The sequence below is a fragment of the Sinohyriopsis cumingii genome, chromosome 15, assembly GCF_028554795.1.
Source record: "Sinohyriopsis cumingii isolate HCF-2022 chromosome 15, ASM2855479v2, whole genome shotgun sequence".
In the NCBI taxonomy this organism is placed as follows: Eukaryota; Metazoa; Mollusca; class Bivalvia; order Unionida; family Unionidae; genus Sinohyriopsis; species Sinohyriopsis cumingii.
This window is the reverse complement of record NC_142975.1, coordinates 49,240,639-49,258,732: the sequence shown is the minus strand read 5'-3', so window position 1 is coordinate 49,258,732 and position 18,094 is coordinate 49,240,639. Positions and strand designations below refer to the sequence as shown.

The 18,094-nt window shown below is 33.9% G+C and overlaps 1 protein-coding gene across 1 annotated transcript in view; it reads right to left on the bottom strand.

Moving 5' to 3' along the window:
- The window catches only part of LOC149781771 (uncharacterized), a 211,428-nt gene that overhangs the window by 8,496 nt on the left and 184,838 nt on the right, over positions 1–18,094 (bottom strand). The window contains exons 31-34 of the mRNA XM_089935925.1: positions 10,460–10,604; positions 7,489–7,866; positions 4,076–4,211; positions 736–846 (exon numbers count right to left, since the gene is read on the bottom strand). Of these exons, the coding sequence (XP_089792051.1) occupies positions 736–846; positions 4,076–4,211; positions 7,489–7,866; positions 10,460–10,604 (770 nt within the window). The remainder of the gene's footprint in view (positions 1–735; positions 847–4,075; positions 4,212–7,488; positions 7,867–10,459; positions 10,605–18,094) is intronic.

The window sequence follows — 18,094 nt, the reverse complement described above, 5'->3', positions numbered from 1 at the left end:
CAAAACTTGATTGCAGAATAATTTATTACTGCAGTAACAAACATGTTACTGATCCATGTATTCTATTTTTGCTATAACAATAAAGTATCTTCTTTAATTTTATAGTTTAGATCAGTTAATATATTTTTTAATTAATCCATGCAAATGATAAGAGATTCTGCACACACCTATTATTCTGAGTTGTTGAAACATGTCTAGCAAAATACACATAAATGATTACTTCACTTGATTTTATGTATTTTCAGTTGTAGTATGAATGCCATGAAACATGAAATATATTTCCAGTCAAACACAATGCTGATGATTCACTAAAATAGCTTCACCTGTCTGAAATTTCTGTTTATGGTGTATCAATTGACATTTGAATATCTAAAACCTTCTGCAGCTAATTGGAAATACAGCTAAATCATACAGCTGTATTGTAACTTCTTTGATTTTTATCTTGAGTACTTTATTACAGCTACCCCACTAATAAAAGGTCTCCATAAATTAAATTATAAAATCTATAAAAGTTTCATTAAGACAGACTTATGAGTGTAACCACATTTTTATTTTCTTTCTTCAATTTATTTTCTATTGCTCTTTGTTTAAAACACCTTCCATTAATGTAACAAATTTCATTTATGTTGATCATGATGCCACATTTTACATCCAAGATTTAATTCTTGGGTCATAAGCTCTGTACTACCCTTATCATTAGGTTATGGAAAGTATTAAGTACCAGTAATGATATACCTGAGACAGAAGCTGTCTGGACTCATATGCTTCCACTTGCTTCACTGTTTTGCTCTTTATGTAGGCCATGTGCCACATCTGCCAACATCTCTTGAGAAGAACTTCTACCTCCTAGTTAACAGAAATTGGAAAGAAAACTTTTGGATCGAAGTTATAACAGTAATTTTTCTTTTTATTTATGTTTTTCTCCATAAAATTCACTAAAATCTGCAACTTAATATACATGTGATACATTTTAGCAGGGCTTTATAAATGAACTTGCCCAACACCAGGGATAAGCTCAAATTTGACATGGGCAAGCTCAATTCCCAAGTAACTTGCCCAAGGCAAGTCCAAAAAGTTGATTTGGGGTTTGTTAGTGTTACTAACTGAATCCAGTTCTGACAAATAAGGAATAAATATTGCTATTCTAATTTATCAGTTAACATTTTAATTATAACATTTGTACATATATGGAATTAGCCGACGTTCAGGTCCCTAACCTAGCTTCACGCATTTTGTTAGTTGATGAGCTTAAAGATTTTTTTGGTGCATGTCACTGTCTTTAGGTAAGGCATAATTGTTAATAATATAACTTGAGATTTCATGGACAGGTGTTTTTGGAAATAAAAGGCACTCATCACTATGGATTAATGGCCAGGATTTCATTCAAAGCATGATTGAAAAACTGAAATTGTAACACCTACATGATGATCTGTTGTTTATGTGGAATTAACAGGAGACCAACACATAAATACTGCTTGGCAAATGATTAAATAGATAAAAATTAGAGTTCTCAATCTCAAAAGATGTTATGCCAAACATTGTGATGCATGTCAGTGATTTCAAGGTGACTAGATAATAATGGTGAATTATACCGATAAAATCAGTGTTAAATTTTTCAGTTACGAGTATAAATTACTCATTACAAAGAGTCTAGCTTTCATTATTTTCAATGTAGCTGATGAAATGAGTCTGCTGTCTTATTTAGGCAAAAAAATGAAAATGGATGAAGTTTCTAGCTCTAATGAACCAGTTTTATGGAAAAATAAGCAAACTATGTACAAGAAAATTTCAGTCATCACTGTCTAATGAGTATCCATAGCTAGAACACAACTCAGCAACTGAATTAATGTTCTGCAGCCACTGCAAAAATATCTCAAAACTGCTAAAGGTAAAAAGCAGATAGCAAATCTGTTTTCCATTGGGACTCGCACCTTTAGGAAAGACCCTATCAGATGCCATGATTTAAGCAAAGGTTTGTAAAGTCTGTCTCTTGTATTATCAAGAGTGATGCTGTCTGAGACTTATCAGAGAGCAAGTTTTATTTTGTATTCACTGATGGAGTACAGATTCAACATTCAGTGAAAAGTTGACAGATTACACTACATTTGTGTGTGTGATGGACAGTTTACACAAGATTTGTGTGTGATGGACAGTTTACACTACATTTGTGTGTGATGGACAGTTTACACTATATTTGTGTGTGTGATGAACAGTTTACACTAGATTTGTGTGTGATGGACAGTTTACACTACATTTGTGTGGGATGGCCAGATTACACTACATTTGTATGTATGGACAGATTACACTACACATGTGTGTGATGGACAGATTATACTACATTTGTGAGTGATGGACAGTTTACACTACATTTGTGTGGGATGGCCAGATTACACTACATTTGTGTGTGATGGACAGATTACATTACATATGTGTGTGATGGACAGATTATACTACATTTGTGTGTGATGGACAGATTATACTACATATCTGTGTGATGGACAGATTATACTACATATCTGTGTGATGGACAGATTATACTACATATATGTGTGATGGACAGATTATACTACATTTGTGTGTGATGGACAGATTATACTACATTTGTGTGTGTGATGGACAGTTTACACTACATTTGTGTGTGATGGACAGATTATACTACATATCTGTGTGATGGACAGATTATACTACATATCTGTGTGATGGACAGATTATACTACATATGTGTGTGATGGACAGATTAAAACACAGCTCATGAACATTGAGGAGCTTTCTGTAGGGGATGCAAATGGAATTTATGATGGGATTAATTGTAGTCTGCAATCCTGTGCAAATCTAGCTTTTAGAAACCATTTTCTCCTGACCATTTATGGAGCAAGCTGAATTTTTCCAAAGGCAAGTTCAATTTTCCAGTCAGCCCGCACGGGGCAATCTGACTTTTATAATTTGAAATCCTTGATTTTAGTGAAACAATAAATCCTGAGGGCATACAAACAACAATCCTTGATTAGAACAAATATTTTGATGTAAACTTTACTTTTTTTATGTTCCTTCAATGACATAAATACTTTAACAAACTATTCTGTATTCCAAAACTATATCCATACTGATGATATGCCATCTTTTCTCCCCAATGCTGTTTCCCAGTAAGAAAAGGCAAACAAATAATCCCATATATGCACTGTTGAAGGATAGGGAAACCACAACCTTGGGATCTAAATTTCTGGGCAGAAACTCTGCAAAGCTCCATTCCTGCGAATAAATTCTGACCTCTGGGTTGATGGATTCTATTAATCTAGCCTAGAATAATATTATGTCTAGATATATGATAGTAATGTGGCTAACAATACTGGCAACTGTACATAATGAGTAATCTCGAAGACTCATATCAGGTCGTTTAACTATGCTGCTATGTGACATGACAAAATAATTTTGTCTGGACTCCTTGTGGTCATAACAAGCATAAAGGATCAGATAAACAGTCTGGGTTATGCCAAATCGGCACATTCCTGGAACATGCACATAGGTCTGGATAAACCAATAATCCCAATAAACAGATCCAATGAAGTTCTGCAATTGCTGGAAGTGATTAAGGATAATTTGACCAGAGAGTAATGGAACCTTTCACAAAGAGATACATGATAAATAGGCATCAAAATAAACGAAAATTGATAATTTGGGGTTTAACACCATTTCACGTTGCAAGATAGGTTAAACATGGTGACTAGTGTAATTGGTGGAGGAAGAACCTAGGAAAATCCAGGTATGAATCACTGATCCATGGGAGCTACTGGCAGCTTTATCACATACCCACATTAGCTGAGCCTGAGACTTGAACCCACATGGTTACAGGTGAGATGGCAGTGATTGGTAAAGGTGACCACTTTAGACCACTTGGCCACACGGGACCCTGACTATAATGATCTTATTTAAAGAAGGTAACACAATTAGCTAAAAACTAATCTACCTTGAGGCTCTCATACAAAGGAATTTATTTATTTAAGCTGCATCTCTGAAACCACTGGATATATTGGGTTTGGAAGAAGATAGTGACATGACATTAATCACAGATACTTACAACACAGGCAGCAGTGTGAGCTAAGTCAACTTTCCACTTCCAGTGCTGAGCATACTTCCTCTCTAGCCGCTGACTGTGTCGCTGGATCTGATGCTTGACCAAAATTTCATCATGCCATGCACTGAATACCTGCCGACTGAATGAGACTAATTTTTTTAAGTAGTTCATATAAACAAGTGCAGGAAATTACATTAGCTACAATTAGGAGTTGTGATAATTAATCAATGTATTAAACTGATGGCTTTGTGGGTTACAGAAATACAATCAATTAAACAGCATCAAAGCAATAAATATTACTAGCGAAATACTGATAATTGTATTCCTTTTTATGATCTCTCTAAAACCATGCAATATTAATTCATAAAAAAAATCGTAAAAATATTTGAAATAAAATATTTAATTAAGCAATCAGCTTTTGCAACCATTTTATATTGAAACGATTCTACACAGAAGCAATCAAAACAATATCAAGAGAGATAATCACTCATTTTTCCTTAGGATTAACATCTGAGTTATGTCCCTTCACATTTTTCAAGGCCATACAACCTGTATTTCTAAAATGAATAGTATTAGAAATAAACACTATTCTTATTAACTGGGAGTAGAAAGCATTCCATAGGCCTGAGAATGATACATTCCTCAAAGGAAATAATCAAATGAACAATCAGCAAGATTACAATGAAGAGCAGATAACTACCCAAATCCAGTCATATATTTAAGTAGTAAAATCACATCTGATGCTGTTCATATAACTATATGTATGTTTGAATGTTGCCTGTAAGTAACTGAACCTGTTGATTCAATCAGCACTGTCTTATCAACAAAAAGATGTTGAACTAGATATAAATCTTTTCTACACTTTGATTTTAGTACAAAGATGGGGGGAAACTGGACAAGGCATCAATAATGCACTCTGTCTGCCTTTGTGTAGTTACATGGTAAATTTTGGGTTCCTGTTAAAGGTTAATTATTCAAGGCAAGTGGTTTCCTCTGGGTAATCCAGTTTCAAAGAGACTACTCTAGAATTCAAAATGGGTTGGAGAATCCCTTACTCCATTTTAAATAAAACTGATAAGTATTCTAAATAAAGGACATTTAACAAAGAAAACGAGATATGGCTTGCAAATATGAAGCACAATTGTCATGTAGTTTTGGTTGACAATTTGACAATATTTTTCAGACATTAGTGTGAATCCAAGAACTGTGCATCTTGGAACAGAACCTGGTTTCCAACACTTTATAGACCACTGCATGCCAATATCTGTGGCATCAAGAGAGCTGTTGGTGAAATATTGGAGTATTTAATTCTTTGGAGACAAAAAAACGTTTTAGCTACTTTAGGGTCAAACAATGCCACAACACAGAACATGTAGGTTGGTGTCCATTTTGTTTCCATAGACATGATTCAATTTTTATCACAAAGTAAGGGCCTTTATTTACAAGAAATGGAAAACAGTTCTCTGTCACCATGTCACATAAATGGAATTGGATCAATAATTATTAATTGAGCATGGTACCAGTTCAAAGTGGAGAAACATTGGATACTGTACTTAATAACTGGTGATCAAGCCATACAGTGTAATATCAGCATTTAATTTTTCTTGTTTATTGTTTTTTATAACACTTGAATCAGTGCTTTCAACTCATTGATTCTGTCTGAGCATGCATACAATTTGTTTCTTTTTCTTTCTGGAATGCTAAAATTATCTCCTGCCTACCCAGCATAAAACTGATGATTACAGTAGCTTTTATCATTACTCTGCTTTTTTCATATATAAAAAAATGATGCAAAACACACACTTAAAATTGTTCAGAAAGTTTGCACTTATTTCAGTCAATAACTATATGTTGTGAACTGTATAATCTTGTTCATAAAATTGTTATATTTATTGAAATATTAGCATTGTTGTTTTCAGAAATTTAAAAAGTGGTTTTATCTCTATTTGGAAAGTACCGGCAACCCATTAATCTTGTATAAAGCTGGTACAACTACTGCCAAAATGATAAAAACTATCTGTAATGGTCTATTTATATACAAATATAATACAATAAGTCCATTTGTTGCAAGCAGGTGATTTTTATATTAAAATCTAATCATCCCAAACCTGCACCAGATTTGTAATGACTGTCATAAGCTGCATTCTGGAAAAGGCCTTATCGATAGAACTTTTCTACTAGACCTCGATCTCGTAACCATAACGATGTGAATATACAAATCGTCTTTCTAAAATGCTTTGTCATGCATTTATTTTGAAAAACAAAACTTAAAAGGGTTGAAAACAGGACATTTTTGTGCGAAATTTGTATTAATTAAAAAAATACATCTTCACTTTTATGGGAATAGGTGGATATATCCATAGATCAAGTGAATATAAAACAAGAGTTATCATTAGGTATGTGCTAAAATAACAAACTTGGTAGTATAACCTAATGTGTCATTGAAAGAGAATTTTATGGGTGCTGTCCTACTTTTTAAGGAAGCTTTCTCTATCATTTCCATGTTATTTATAGGCAGATCAGTATCCAGATTTCCTCAGTGTCGCTAATTATCAAAGAACTATTGCTCGTGTGAGAAATAATAACAACTTAGACAATATTAGTTACTTAAAAGAGCTACATCATTATGAAGTTCATCTTATGAGATGACTGTTGTGTTTACGAACAGTGATTTCAATTTTTCGAGCAGGCTCAAATTATCTTGTGCTTACTTGGAGCAAATCTTATGACATGTATCATGAGAAAATGCCACGAAGGAATAATTTTCATTGCTCAGAGAGACTGTCTTACTTCAGTCAAGAATAGATCTGTAGTGTACTAGGCCATCGAGTGCACAATTCTATTTTCTCAATGGTAAACACTAATGTCGATGAAAAATGAATTAGTGGTCTGATCCCTAATAGTCACCGTAAATGTTCAGAGATTGATACAATTTATACAAGTTAAAATCAAAGAATTGTCTTTAATAGACATTAAGAAGAACAGAGTATAGTATGTATGCTGCATCACATTGGTATAAATAACTGAAAGACTGTATAACCAATTGGTAGACCTGAATATTTTCTTATATATAAACGTAACTGATGTGATTTATACTGCATTATAATCATTGAACAAGTGACAAAATTAAAGACATAACAGGGAAATAGTAATATAATTTTCAGCTTTGCAATACACATTCATTGATCACTAGTGAATACCTTAACAGACACTGTATGAACTCACCGTACAAAAAGCCTATGATAAATCAGTGCGAAGCAGTTTTTTATCATTCATCAGTACCATGGACAATTTTTAAAATCTTTTTTATTTTGCTTATTAGAGACACAAATATTAAAGATAAAAATGAACTTAGTCATTTTGCCAGGACCATTTTTATTCTCAACATTTGTCTTACTAGCTGTATGAGTGCTTACCATAACTTCTTGTTACAGTGCTGAATTGCTTTATCCAGCTGCTCCTGGTCCCTCTGACGCTCCTGTTTTCGACGCAATACAAAACTGTACCATCTTTTACATGTTCTAACGGCTAGCAATTTCTGGTAGAACTCCCCTGCAATGACGAGATTTAACTGCTTTCGCCAGTGGGTAAGAACCTGTCGCATCAGTTTCTCATTCTTCTCTTTGTGAATATTTTCTGCCATGGCTGTTAGTTCCTGGCAGTACTGACTGCGTGTTTTCATTGTGTACCATGTACTCTTGACAATGCTCATGTTTACACGCTTTGTAAATGTCCACTGTAGATGTCTCAGACGGGAAGTACGTCTTGTGTATGACAACCAAGCTCGGAAAACACTGGAATAGAAGATGTTAACGTGTAATACTATGAATACACTATCTTAAAATTTTGTCATGATTGCTATGAATACACTATCTTGTATATTTCTCACAACTGAAAAACGTTAAATGGTTACTACAAGCCAAAAATTTCAAGATCTGACAAATTTTATCCTTTTGTGGAAACAATAAAACCCCTTTTACAATTCATAATTTCAGAAGCTGACAAAATGTCACTTTGCAAACACATGAAAAATGATATAAACATGAATTTGCAGTATTCAAATTTTAATTTCGAATTGCAATTTTTAAAAGAATAAAATATATAAATGATGAACAGAAATCATGCTTTTTACAATCTTAAAGTAGTTTTGTATATTGCCAAGTTTGCATTAAGGAGTTACTGTTCAAATTCTTAACTGCATTCAATCACTCCCACCACTCAATTTGTCAAATTACTAGGGCATGCAAATGAACTTCATGGATGTGATGGTTCTCCTCCAAAAATGGTTGGTGTCTCCCATTCCTCCTGTCACTCAGTGATATCTCCTACCTACTAAACATTATTATTAAAAACAAATTCTGAAACAGTAATATTTCCATTTTTTCTACACCTTACTTCCAATGAACTATGTTGCCAAAACTTCCTGTGACAGCATGATTGTGAAATGGATTAGGCCCTCAAGCACAACACTTTAATTGCTAATTCAATATATGATAAAATAAATGTAATCACTGGATTATGCTATATGTGATCAATTTTGTTCAGAAGAGATCAAAGATATTAATGCATTATGATTGGATTACTAAAGAGCTCAAGCAGCATAAAACAATTAACATCACTTGGATTCTTTCAAAAGGGTCAGTTTGGTTTCAGTGATTAAAGTTTGCTGAGATGGATTATCCTATGTGTAATCAGATGTAATTGTGAAAGGATTAAAGACAATACTATATTGTGTTTGGATTGTTAAAGAGCTCAAGGGGCATAAAACAAATAACATGTCAGGAGGGTCTGTTTGGCTTTAATGTATAAAGTTTGTTTAGACGGATTATACAATGTGTGATCATAAGTAATTTGAAAATGATTCAAGACCTTAATGGATTATGGATGGATTAATCATTACTAAGGAGTTTATGTGGCGTCTTTGTTAAAAGTCTGTCATGGTAACTAAGTGTGCGTTTTCTTCCAATGCTAAAATGCAAAAATGTAGACAACCAAAATACCATACTACAATAAATAAAATAGTTGGAAACTGGAATTTCAGTGGTTGGAATCAATTTCAAAGGAATATGAATATGTATTCTGCCATTCATGTAAAGTCAATGTTAAGAAGAACTTCTGAAATTTGACTCAGATAGCACCAATTCTGAGCAGTTTTAGAAGGCAGTCAGCAACCTGAATCTCACCACAGGCAGGAAAGAATTTAAATTACTTGGTGGATTCAGTAGAGTTATACTAACATTGCCACATTCCAATGCTGCCAATGAAATGACATTTTCTATTCTGAGGAAACTTCTGGCTGATTCCAGCATAACAATCCATAATCTCCTAAGTGTCGAGATCCAAAATGATGAGGACTCCAATTTACATAATCCAGCCAATTATTTACTAAGCGCTACAATTGCTTGTGCTACACATATTAAGTAGAGTATGATGGCACCACGGTAATCTGAAAGGACTGATGTGATGAGATGATTTGCATATCTGAATAAAGAATAAAAAATTAGGTTCAATAGTTTTCATTTTTTGGTCCTTAGAATGCTAAAAATCAGGTTGATCAAAATCCTCCTCATTTGAATTCAAAACTCCTCATCTCCTGATCTGTCATAAGCATGACCTCTATGCTTTCACGTATACAGTATGGAAGCAAGTATTGCTGGGGATCACTTAAACTTTCAAAGGTATTTAAATGTTTCTGCTGGCTCATCTTCTTGACATCTGATAAATTTGAGCATACATCTCGGCAATACTAGGACCAATTTTCTCAAGTCCAAAACAGTGGGATTAGTGTTAACTAAATTTTACCAAAACTGACCACAAGAATCTTAACTGATTAACTGATTACTCCACTGAAACCAAGTATGCTCAACAAAATCGATTATCACAAAAGCACAAGGAGCAAGGTAACTTCCAATAAGTCATATCTTAAGCTCCCTCATTCTGTGCTTATTCTCATATGTAGCTTAATATATCCTAAATGAACATTCACGTCTAGTTATTTCACAATAATCATTTGAAAAATTAATATAATAACAAAATATAAATACAAATACAAAACATGATTAAATGACACAAATTTATCCATCTATCATATAAAAATATATTACACCATCCTGTTTTCTAAAAGTGGGTACAATGATATCATATAAACAATCTGTTCCACCACCTTGTTTTCAAGAAATGGGTAAAATTATATATGAAACACTTATGTTTTAGCTTCAGTGTTTTATGTATAATACATAGAATTTATTACAATGCTAAATATTTGTCCAGCTTTTCTTTTTAAAAACAAAATCTCAGCTTTACATCTTGTTTAACTTTCTTTTTCAGTTGATGGATGAACCATCAACTGAACTAATATCATTCAAGGAATGTGGTCAAGATACTTACTGTAGTTGGATCCTGAGGTTGGAGTTCTGTTTGGTAGATCGTATGACCTGAACCAAGTTGAACCAGTAGGCAAAATAAGCCTTGAGGGTCATCTCCTGTCGAGCCTGTTCAAATACTCGCAGGTTCAATTGCCTTTCTTTGCATGCTGAAATTATATAATAAACTTGGAATTATACAAATAGAATGACACACATGTGTAAAATTTGTTAATAAAAAAGGAAAGAATGCTTCTAGTATGTTTTTCCTTGATATGAAATTCACAATACCAACTTCAAATTAGTTATAGTAATTAATGCAAACCCAAATTATACTGCAAAGTATTGTGTTATTTGTGTGTGTGTGTGTGTGTGTGTGTGTGTGTGTGTGTGTGTGCATGATTTGGATTTTTAACATAGCTTTAAAAAAATTATAGTAATATCGCTACGATGTCTGCAGTGTGGCAGCTTATAGTGATGTCTAGCATTGGGGTATCATGCTACAGACATGTAGCGTGATGTCCTGATAAGTCACATTATCCTGACACAAGGCTGACCAGTCACAACACTAACCTCTTATGCAGAGCGCCAAGCAAGGCAGCTCTTAGTACCATTTTTGTAAGTCTTTGGTATGACTCTGCCAGGGATCAAACCCATGACCTCCCACATCCAAGATGGATGTTCTAACCACTAGGCAAAATATTATCTGCTTGTGTACTACAATTAGTTCTTGTGGAACATAACAAATCAAAACAATAACAGAGAATCAAAATAAGTTGATCAGAGTCATTAATAGAGATAAGCCATCTTCTGATTGGTATTTTTAACTGGTATCACTTTCTTTAGAACAGGGAAAAACTATTTCCTTCCAAAGACAAGCAAGTTGTACCCTCTTGTATAAGGAAAGTCAACTTTTTCAAACAGGAGCACTTCTGAAAAGCACAATAGTGTGTGTGTGTGTGTGTGTGTGTGAAACATGGAATTTTTAACAGAGTTATAACAATTTTTTAGTCACATCGCTATGATGTCTGCAGTGAGGCAGCTTATAGTGATTTCTAGCAATGGGGCATCATGCCACATACATATAGCATCATGTCCCACCTAGTCACAGTATCCTTACACCAGGCTGACCAGTCCCAGCACTAACCTCTTAATGCTGAGCACCTATTGAGATAGGTGTCAGCACCAGCTTTATAAGTCCTTGGTATAACCTGGCCAGGGTTCAAATCTGCAACCTCCCACATCTGAGGCAGATATTCTAACCACATAGGCCACTATGGAAGAACAGTGTTACATGCATGAACAGCTTTAATGTGGCTCAACTATATTATTTCCAAATAAATTGAACAAGAAGCTTAAGTGGGCCTAATATCACTCACTTGGCTAAAAGTACCATATTTACTGTATATGTTGGGACACCATATATTTTCTAAAGTAATTGTTTTGTGCAATGTTTGTTCTGGCTAGGAACAGAATTTTGTTGTTGTAAGTTTTGGGGCACTTTTTTCAGTCATAATCTGATAATAGTGATGCTTACCTAGTTCATATCTCAAAAAAACAATATGTCAACTGTACAGTACACTGTATCAAAAATGTGATTTATTTTTACTACTAATCTGGATCTGCAGGTCAAAATACTTGGCACCAATGGGCAAATTCCATGTGGATTAGAACCAGAATGCAAACACAAAACATAATGACAAATTATTTATTTCTAACACTCACTTTAACTTATTTACATGTCTGTCACTTTTGCCAAATGATCATGAAGTCCACAGAGTCTGTCAATCTGAATGCTGTATTGCATCACTCACATATTCTTCTTTACAAATGTTCTAAAGTAGTGTTGATTTATCCTATTCCTAACTGGATACATTTTGAAGTTTTGAAGTTTTAAAAGTCCCATCTGATCCTAGAATTTTCACCTACAAGCTAACCTGTAAAGATTCATTTTGCTTAATATGTGGTGCCATTATCTTTAAATGTACAGACTGGTCCACTACCTAAATTCATTATCGCTATAATGAATCTACGAGGCAAAGTTTCAAATTAAAGAAACATGTCTGTTTTCTTGGAAATGGGTCATGTAATTGCTCTAAATATAAAACTAGGAATTTAAAGTACATGTAGCTCTATGATGGACAAATTAGCTCTTCCACTATTCTTAAGCAGCAATCATTCTTTTTAAAATATTCTCAATTTTTTATGACAAGTGGAATTAAAGAGATGATAATATAAATTACAAACAATCCTTTTACTGCTTTATTTTTATTTTTTGAATGCACTGGAAAAGCATAATCCATATAAAGGTAAGCGTAATCCATAATTTGGTGAAAAAATGATTATGTCAAAAGTGTAATGGTTGGCATATATATGGTTCAGATAATATCTGTGAGGATTTATTTAAATTATTCAATGTTCACTGCAATTACAAAGTGCTCAATATTTTTGGACTCAATCATTATTTTGGGATTATTGTGAATTCATTCCAGGAAATTTAGGATTATATCATGATACATCAAGACTGCTGGCACATTAGCACATTTTAAACTATTGGCACATAAGCATATTCATTCAGAATACTCTATACTTTTTTTACTTGTGTGATATCTTTTATGACTATTTGGGATTTATTTCACAATACTGTAAGTTCTTTTTAAATTTTCACTTCGTATTCAAGGGTAATAAATTATTAGTTTAATTTTACAAAACCTGATGGTTTTTGCTCTATCTGTTACTTTGTTTAAGACCAAAGAATAGTAACAACCTTCGATCCTGTTTAGAACTAACTTTTAAGCCTATACTGGCTACCAATAGTCCCTGATACATGTATGTAACATAAATGCCATATGTTTGTTCAGCAAGCAAGTCTAGAATGCTTTCCACTGTGTTCATATGGGAGACACACCACTGTTAGGGAAGTCAAGTTGTTATTGTTGTAGGGTTTAACGAACTTTTTCAGAACACGATAGGCATTAAATGGCGGCCAGTATTAATGGTGGAGGAAGAACCTGGGAAAATCCCAGAAAGAACCACCAACCCACGAGAAGCTACTGGCAAGCTTTCTCACATTCCCACTTTAGCCGAATCCGAGACTTGAACCCACACAGACAGAGGTGAGATGGCAGTGATCCATAACGGACAGCACTTTAGACCACTCGGCCACTCGGAGCCCCAGGAAGTCAAGTTCCACACAGTTCTTATATATCTGCCACTGGTATTAAAGAAGCCACAATGTTCATTGAGGATGTAGTTGTATTAGTAGTAATATTAGATGTACAGTTGAATAGCACATCAACAAAATACTGGCTATATGGTGTCAGTTAAAAGTAGTAAAAAAGTACAGATATAGAACTACAAAAGAAGAAAAAAAATTCAAGGAAGATAAAGCTTTCAACAAAACATAAACATGAAGTAATAATAAATTACAAAACTGTAAAGGGGCTAAAATTCTGTAAAAGGTATATAAAATAAAAGACAATGGTAAAACAATTATTTCTGGAAACAAGAATATTGTCTGGTAATTTTCTCTGGAAGTATATTAATATAATTTCTTTACTGAGTTTATATAAAAGAAACTTCTGTTTCACTGGATGAATGTAGACACATTTGACAATAATGTCTTCCACTGTTGTTGGATTCCAGCAGAGAATGCAATCTCATGAGATTTGCCCTTCATGAGGAATGCACAAGTCAGTATGTAAGGCCAATACATGATCAACACAATAATACTTCCTCATCTCTGTGATTTTCTCTATATGAGGGATGATAATGGATGCCATAAAGAACATTTCTGGCAGGTCTAATTAAAGCTCAATAAGCTGTTCTGGAAAGAAAGTAAAAAACAGGTTTCCATCTGATTGCCATCGAAGCCACATAATTGCTAGAGAAGTTACTTAAGAATGTAATTTTGTTAGTGCTTGTCTTAAGTACACTTTGCCAAATTAAATCTGCATAGCTGTTCTACAAGTCAACAACAGGACTTCTGCCTGATTACTATGTATGCCACACCACTGCAAAGAATTCATTCTAGACACAATTTTTACTGAGCACATCCTAAGAATGAATTCATGATGTTTGACTTAAATTGTTCCATTTATTGGTCTTTAAGTCAAAAGCAAAATATATGTAATGATGACGTACAGACAGTGGACAGAAGAATGGGCCATGCCAGAAACTCATATTGTCGTTGACTTGGTGAGGTTTTAAAAAAAGCTAATTCAGTGAATTTGTGTCCCCCATCTGTTGTGATGAGGTTACCAAATCCTACAATCATGAAAATGAACAATAACCCTTGTGTGAGAGCTATAAAGATACTGGGCAGAGAGTTAAAGTAATCAAGTTTCATTGCTCAGTCTCAAAAGTGCAGTGAAAGGTAAACGGTTAAGTAACTTTGAATTTTAGCACAAAGCTTTGATTGTGATACATGATACTATCTAAAAGAGAAACATAGGTGTATGTAGTTCATCCCTGAACTTCAAATAGCTTTTAAGGTACAGAGCAGAAACAAAAGCAAACCATAAAATACTGACCCGTGATATTGACCTTAAGACTGAACCCCAAACATGGAATGCAACATGTCTTCTAATGTCATTTACGAAACTATTATCCATTTATCTTATGGAAAACTATAATATTGCCATGTGACCTTCACCCTGAAGATAGGATGCTCATCATAATAAAAAAACTTCTGTGATACAATACATGTTCACCAAGTTTTGTATGTCATCTCAAAGTTAAAGTTGATGGAAAAGTATGAAAGGAAACACTGATCCATCATCTTGACCTTGAAGATCGGACCAGCACCCAATGTCATACACATGACAGATCCAGGACATCAAAAAATTAGTGGATTTCAAAATTTTGGTTGGCATATTGACATCTTAACCACCATGATTTCTTAATACGTTTTTTGGGGACTGAAAGCAAACCATGTGCATTTATTAGTGATAATATGCATTCTCTTCATATTATATTGGGGCCCCGAGTGGCCGAGTGGTCTAAAGCGCTCTCCGTTACGGATCACTGCCATCTCACCTCTGTCTGCATGGGTTCGAGTCATGGATTCAGCCAATGTGGGTATGTGAGAAAGCTTGCCAGTAGCTTCTCATGGGTCGGTGGTTCTTTCCGAGGTTTTCCCGGGTTCATCCTCCACCATTAATACTGGCCACCATGTATAGCCTATCCTGTGCTGAAAAATGGCGTTAAACCCTACAACAACAACAACAACAACATATTATATTAAAACAGCAAATTTGGAACGTGAATCCGATTATGATGGCAATGTGACAATAATAATTCATTTATGAGAGTTTTGTTATTGTCAATAAGATGAAAAAGGAAGAGAACTTTTGCATACAGGTAAAACCTGTTATAACGTGATTCATTATAATGCGATTCTGCTTATAATGCAATGGCAGCATGGCTCCCATTTTCTAATTTAAGGTGACCTCTCTTTTTTTAATATCCTAAATATTCACATCCCTACCAGATAATATGATCAAGAGGTTAGTTAAAACTGATGACACTGAAATTTCAATGCACATTGTCTATGAGGAAGTTTTTCCAAAAATATTTTAACACAATCCTGCTTATATCGTGATGTTATTCTTTGGACCCTGAGCACTGCGTTACAATGGGTTTCACCTGTATCTTGCAGTTCATTGCAAACAGTCTTTTATAAAACCTACAAGAATTTTCAAGTTTCTTTCACAAGTTTACTGCCTAGTGTAATGACTGATGACACTCACTGTGGCAATTAAGTTACACACATAACAGGTTCTCAATAGCTTTCTGGTACATATTTCCCACCATGTGACTGCATATGTCTTATGACTAATTTTTTCCTCCCTTTATACTATCTTAAAATCCACTTGGCTTGAAACAGAAAATGTTAACTCATGGCCTTTATGACTCATTGCACCCACTTAAACTCTGATTTCCATCCACTGCTGAACTTCTTGAAATGTTTTTTAGCCAACTGTTTTTTAGCATTTCGAGAGATTGCAGGTTTCGGCAACCTGACATGAATTGACCAAGAAAAGACGAGAGCTTCTGTTAAATATTGCCCTTAAAACATCCTGAAAAATGCAAAAACAATTTAACAAAACAAAACTTAAATTGCTTATGCAAGTGTTTCTGCTGAACTAATTCTTTGAACAGTGTCTCTTATCTTGCCACTGCCAAAGGTCAGTTGATTTTCAATCAAAGACTCGCAAACAACATGGATCCTTCTAATGATCATGTATTGGTATGCTAAGTCACATCCCAGAACAAATGGGAAGTGTAATGGAAAATGTATAATATGAAGCGTATCTGCGGCAGTTCAAATGACTGAGCATGAGATTTATAATCCAAGGGTTGAAGGTTGAACACCTGTTCAGACCAGCCTGGGTTGGCTGTTTTTGTTTGTCCTTGAGAAAGGAACTTCGCTCCTAAATCCTTGGCATTAAAAGGCCAATATTGTGTTAAAAATGCCATTAAAACCAACAACCCACCCCCCCAAAAAAAACCCATAAAACATTTGAGCTCTTACCCTGACCTGGACGACAGGACTCCAATATGACACACATTCTAATAATGATGTATAAGTATACCATCTGCACTCCAATGGTTTTCAAATTAAAGAGCAGAAAAAAAAGTGTGATGGATAAACAAAGGTCAAAAACATGGACATAAGACCCCTGGTTTCGGCAAAAAGGAAAGAGGCAACTAAGAATAAAAGCTTAAAAAAAGAAAGAAATTGAACTTAAAAATCTACCTTGTTAATAATTGTGATAAAAAAACAACACAAACACTGATAATTCTGTGCAACTAGTTTCGCATTTAATTTATGCTTCTTGAGGCATGAAATGTTTTGAAAGTATGTCATTACATAATGTCATAAATGATATGCATCATCATAACAATTATATATGACAGGATCTAAAAGATACATGAGTCTCTAATGAAACTTGAATTAGTAAAATAATAAAATAAAATAGAGACAAACAGTCATAATTATATTGTTATAAAGGATATACAATATATCAATTTAAATTATACAATTTTATATAGTGCATTAGCATTAAGTCCATTAGGATACAGAGTACTTATTGGATTCATAAGTTAGATGCTCTGTATCCTAATGGACTTAATGCTAATACACTATATAAAATTGTATAATTTAAACTGATATATTGTATATCCTTTGTAACAATATAATTATATGTATGACTGTTTGTCTCTATGTTATTTTATTATTTCACCTTGTTAATAATATACAATCTCACCTCATGACTTTTCTTTCAACAAGATGGATTAAGTGAATGATAATTACAAATGAGAAATAAGTTTTCAATCTGCACTAACACACACAATGACCAATTTCTTCTTTTAAGTCACCGAAAATGTTTTTATTATAAACTTAAGTGTGAAATAGAGAGAGACTTATTGATGAAATAAATTTCATATTTTTCATTCCATTTTATTCACATGCGAATTACTATATCCTTTTATTTTCATGGGAAAATATATATCATTTCCCATCATGCCATGCAACACTTGATTGTGTTAATACAAAAGTTGTACCTATGTCTCTCTGGCTTTATCTCCCCTTACTTCTTTGACAACAATGATGAACCTGCTGTGATGCATTGCTGAATTGGACTTGCATTGTTTT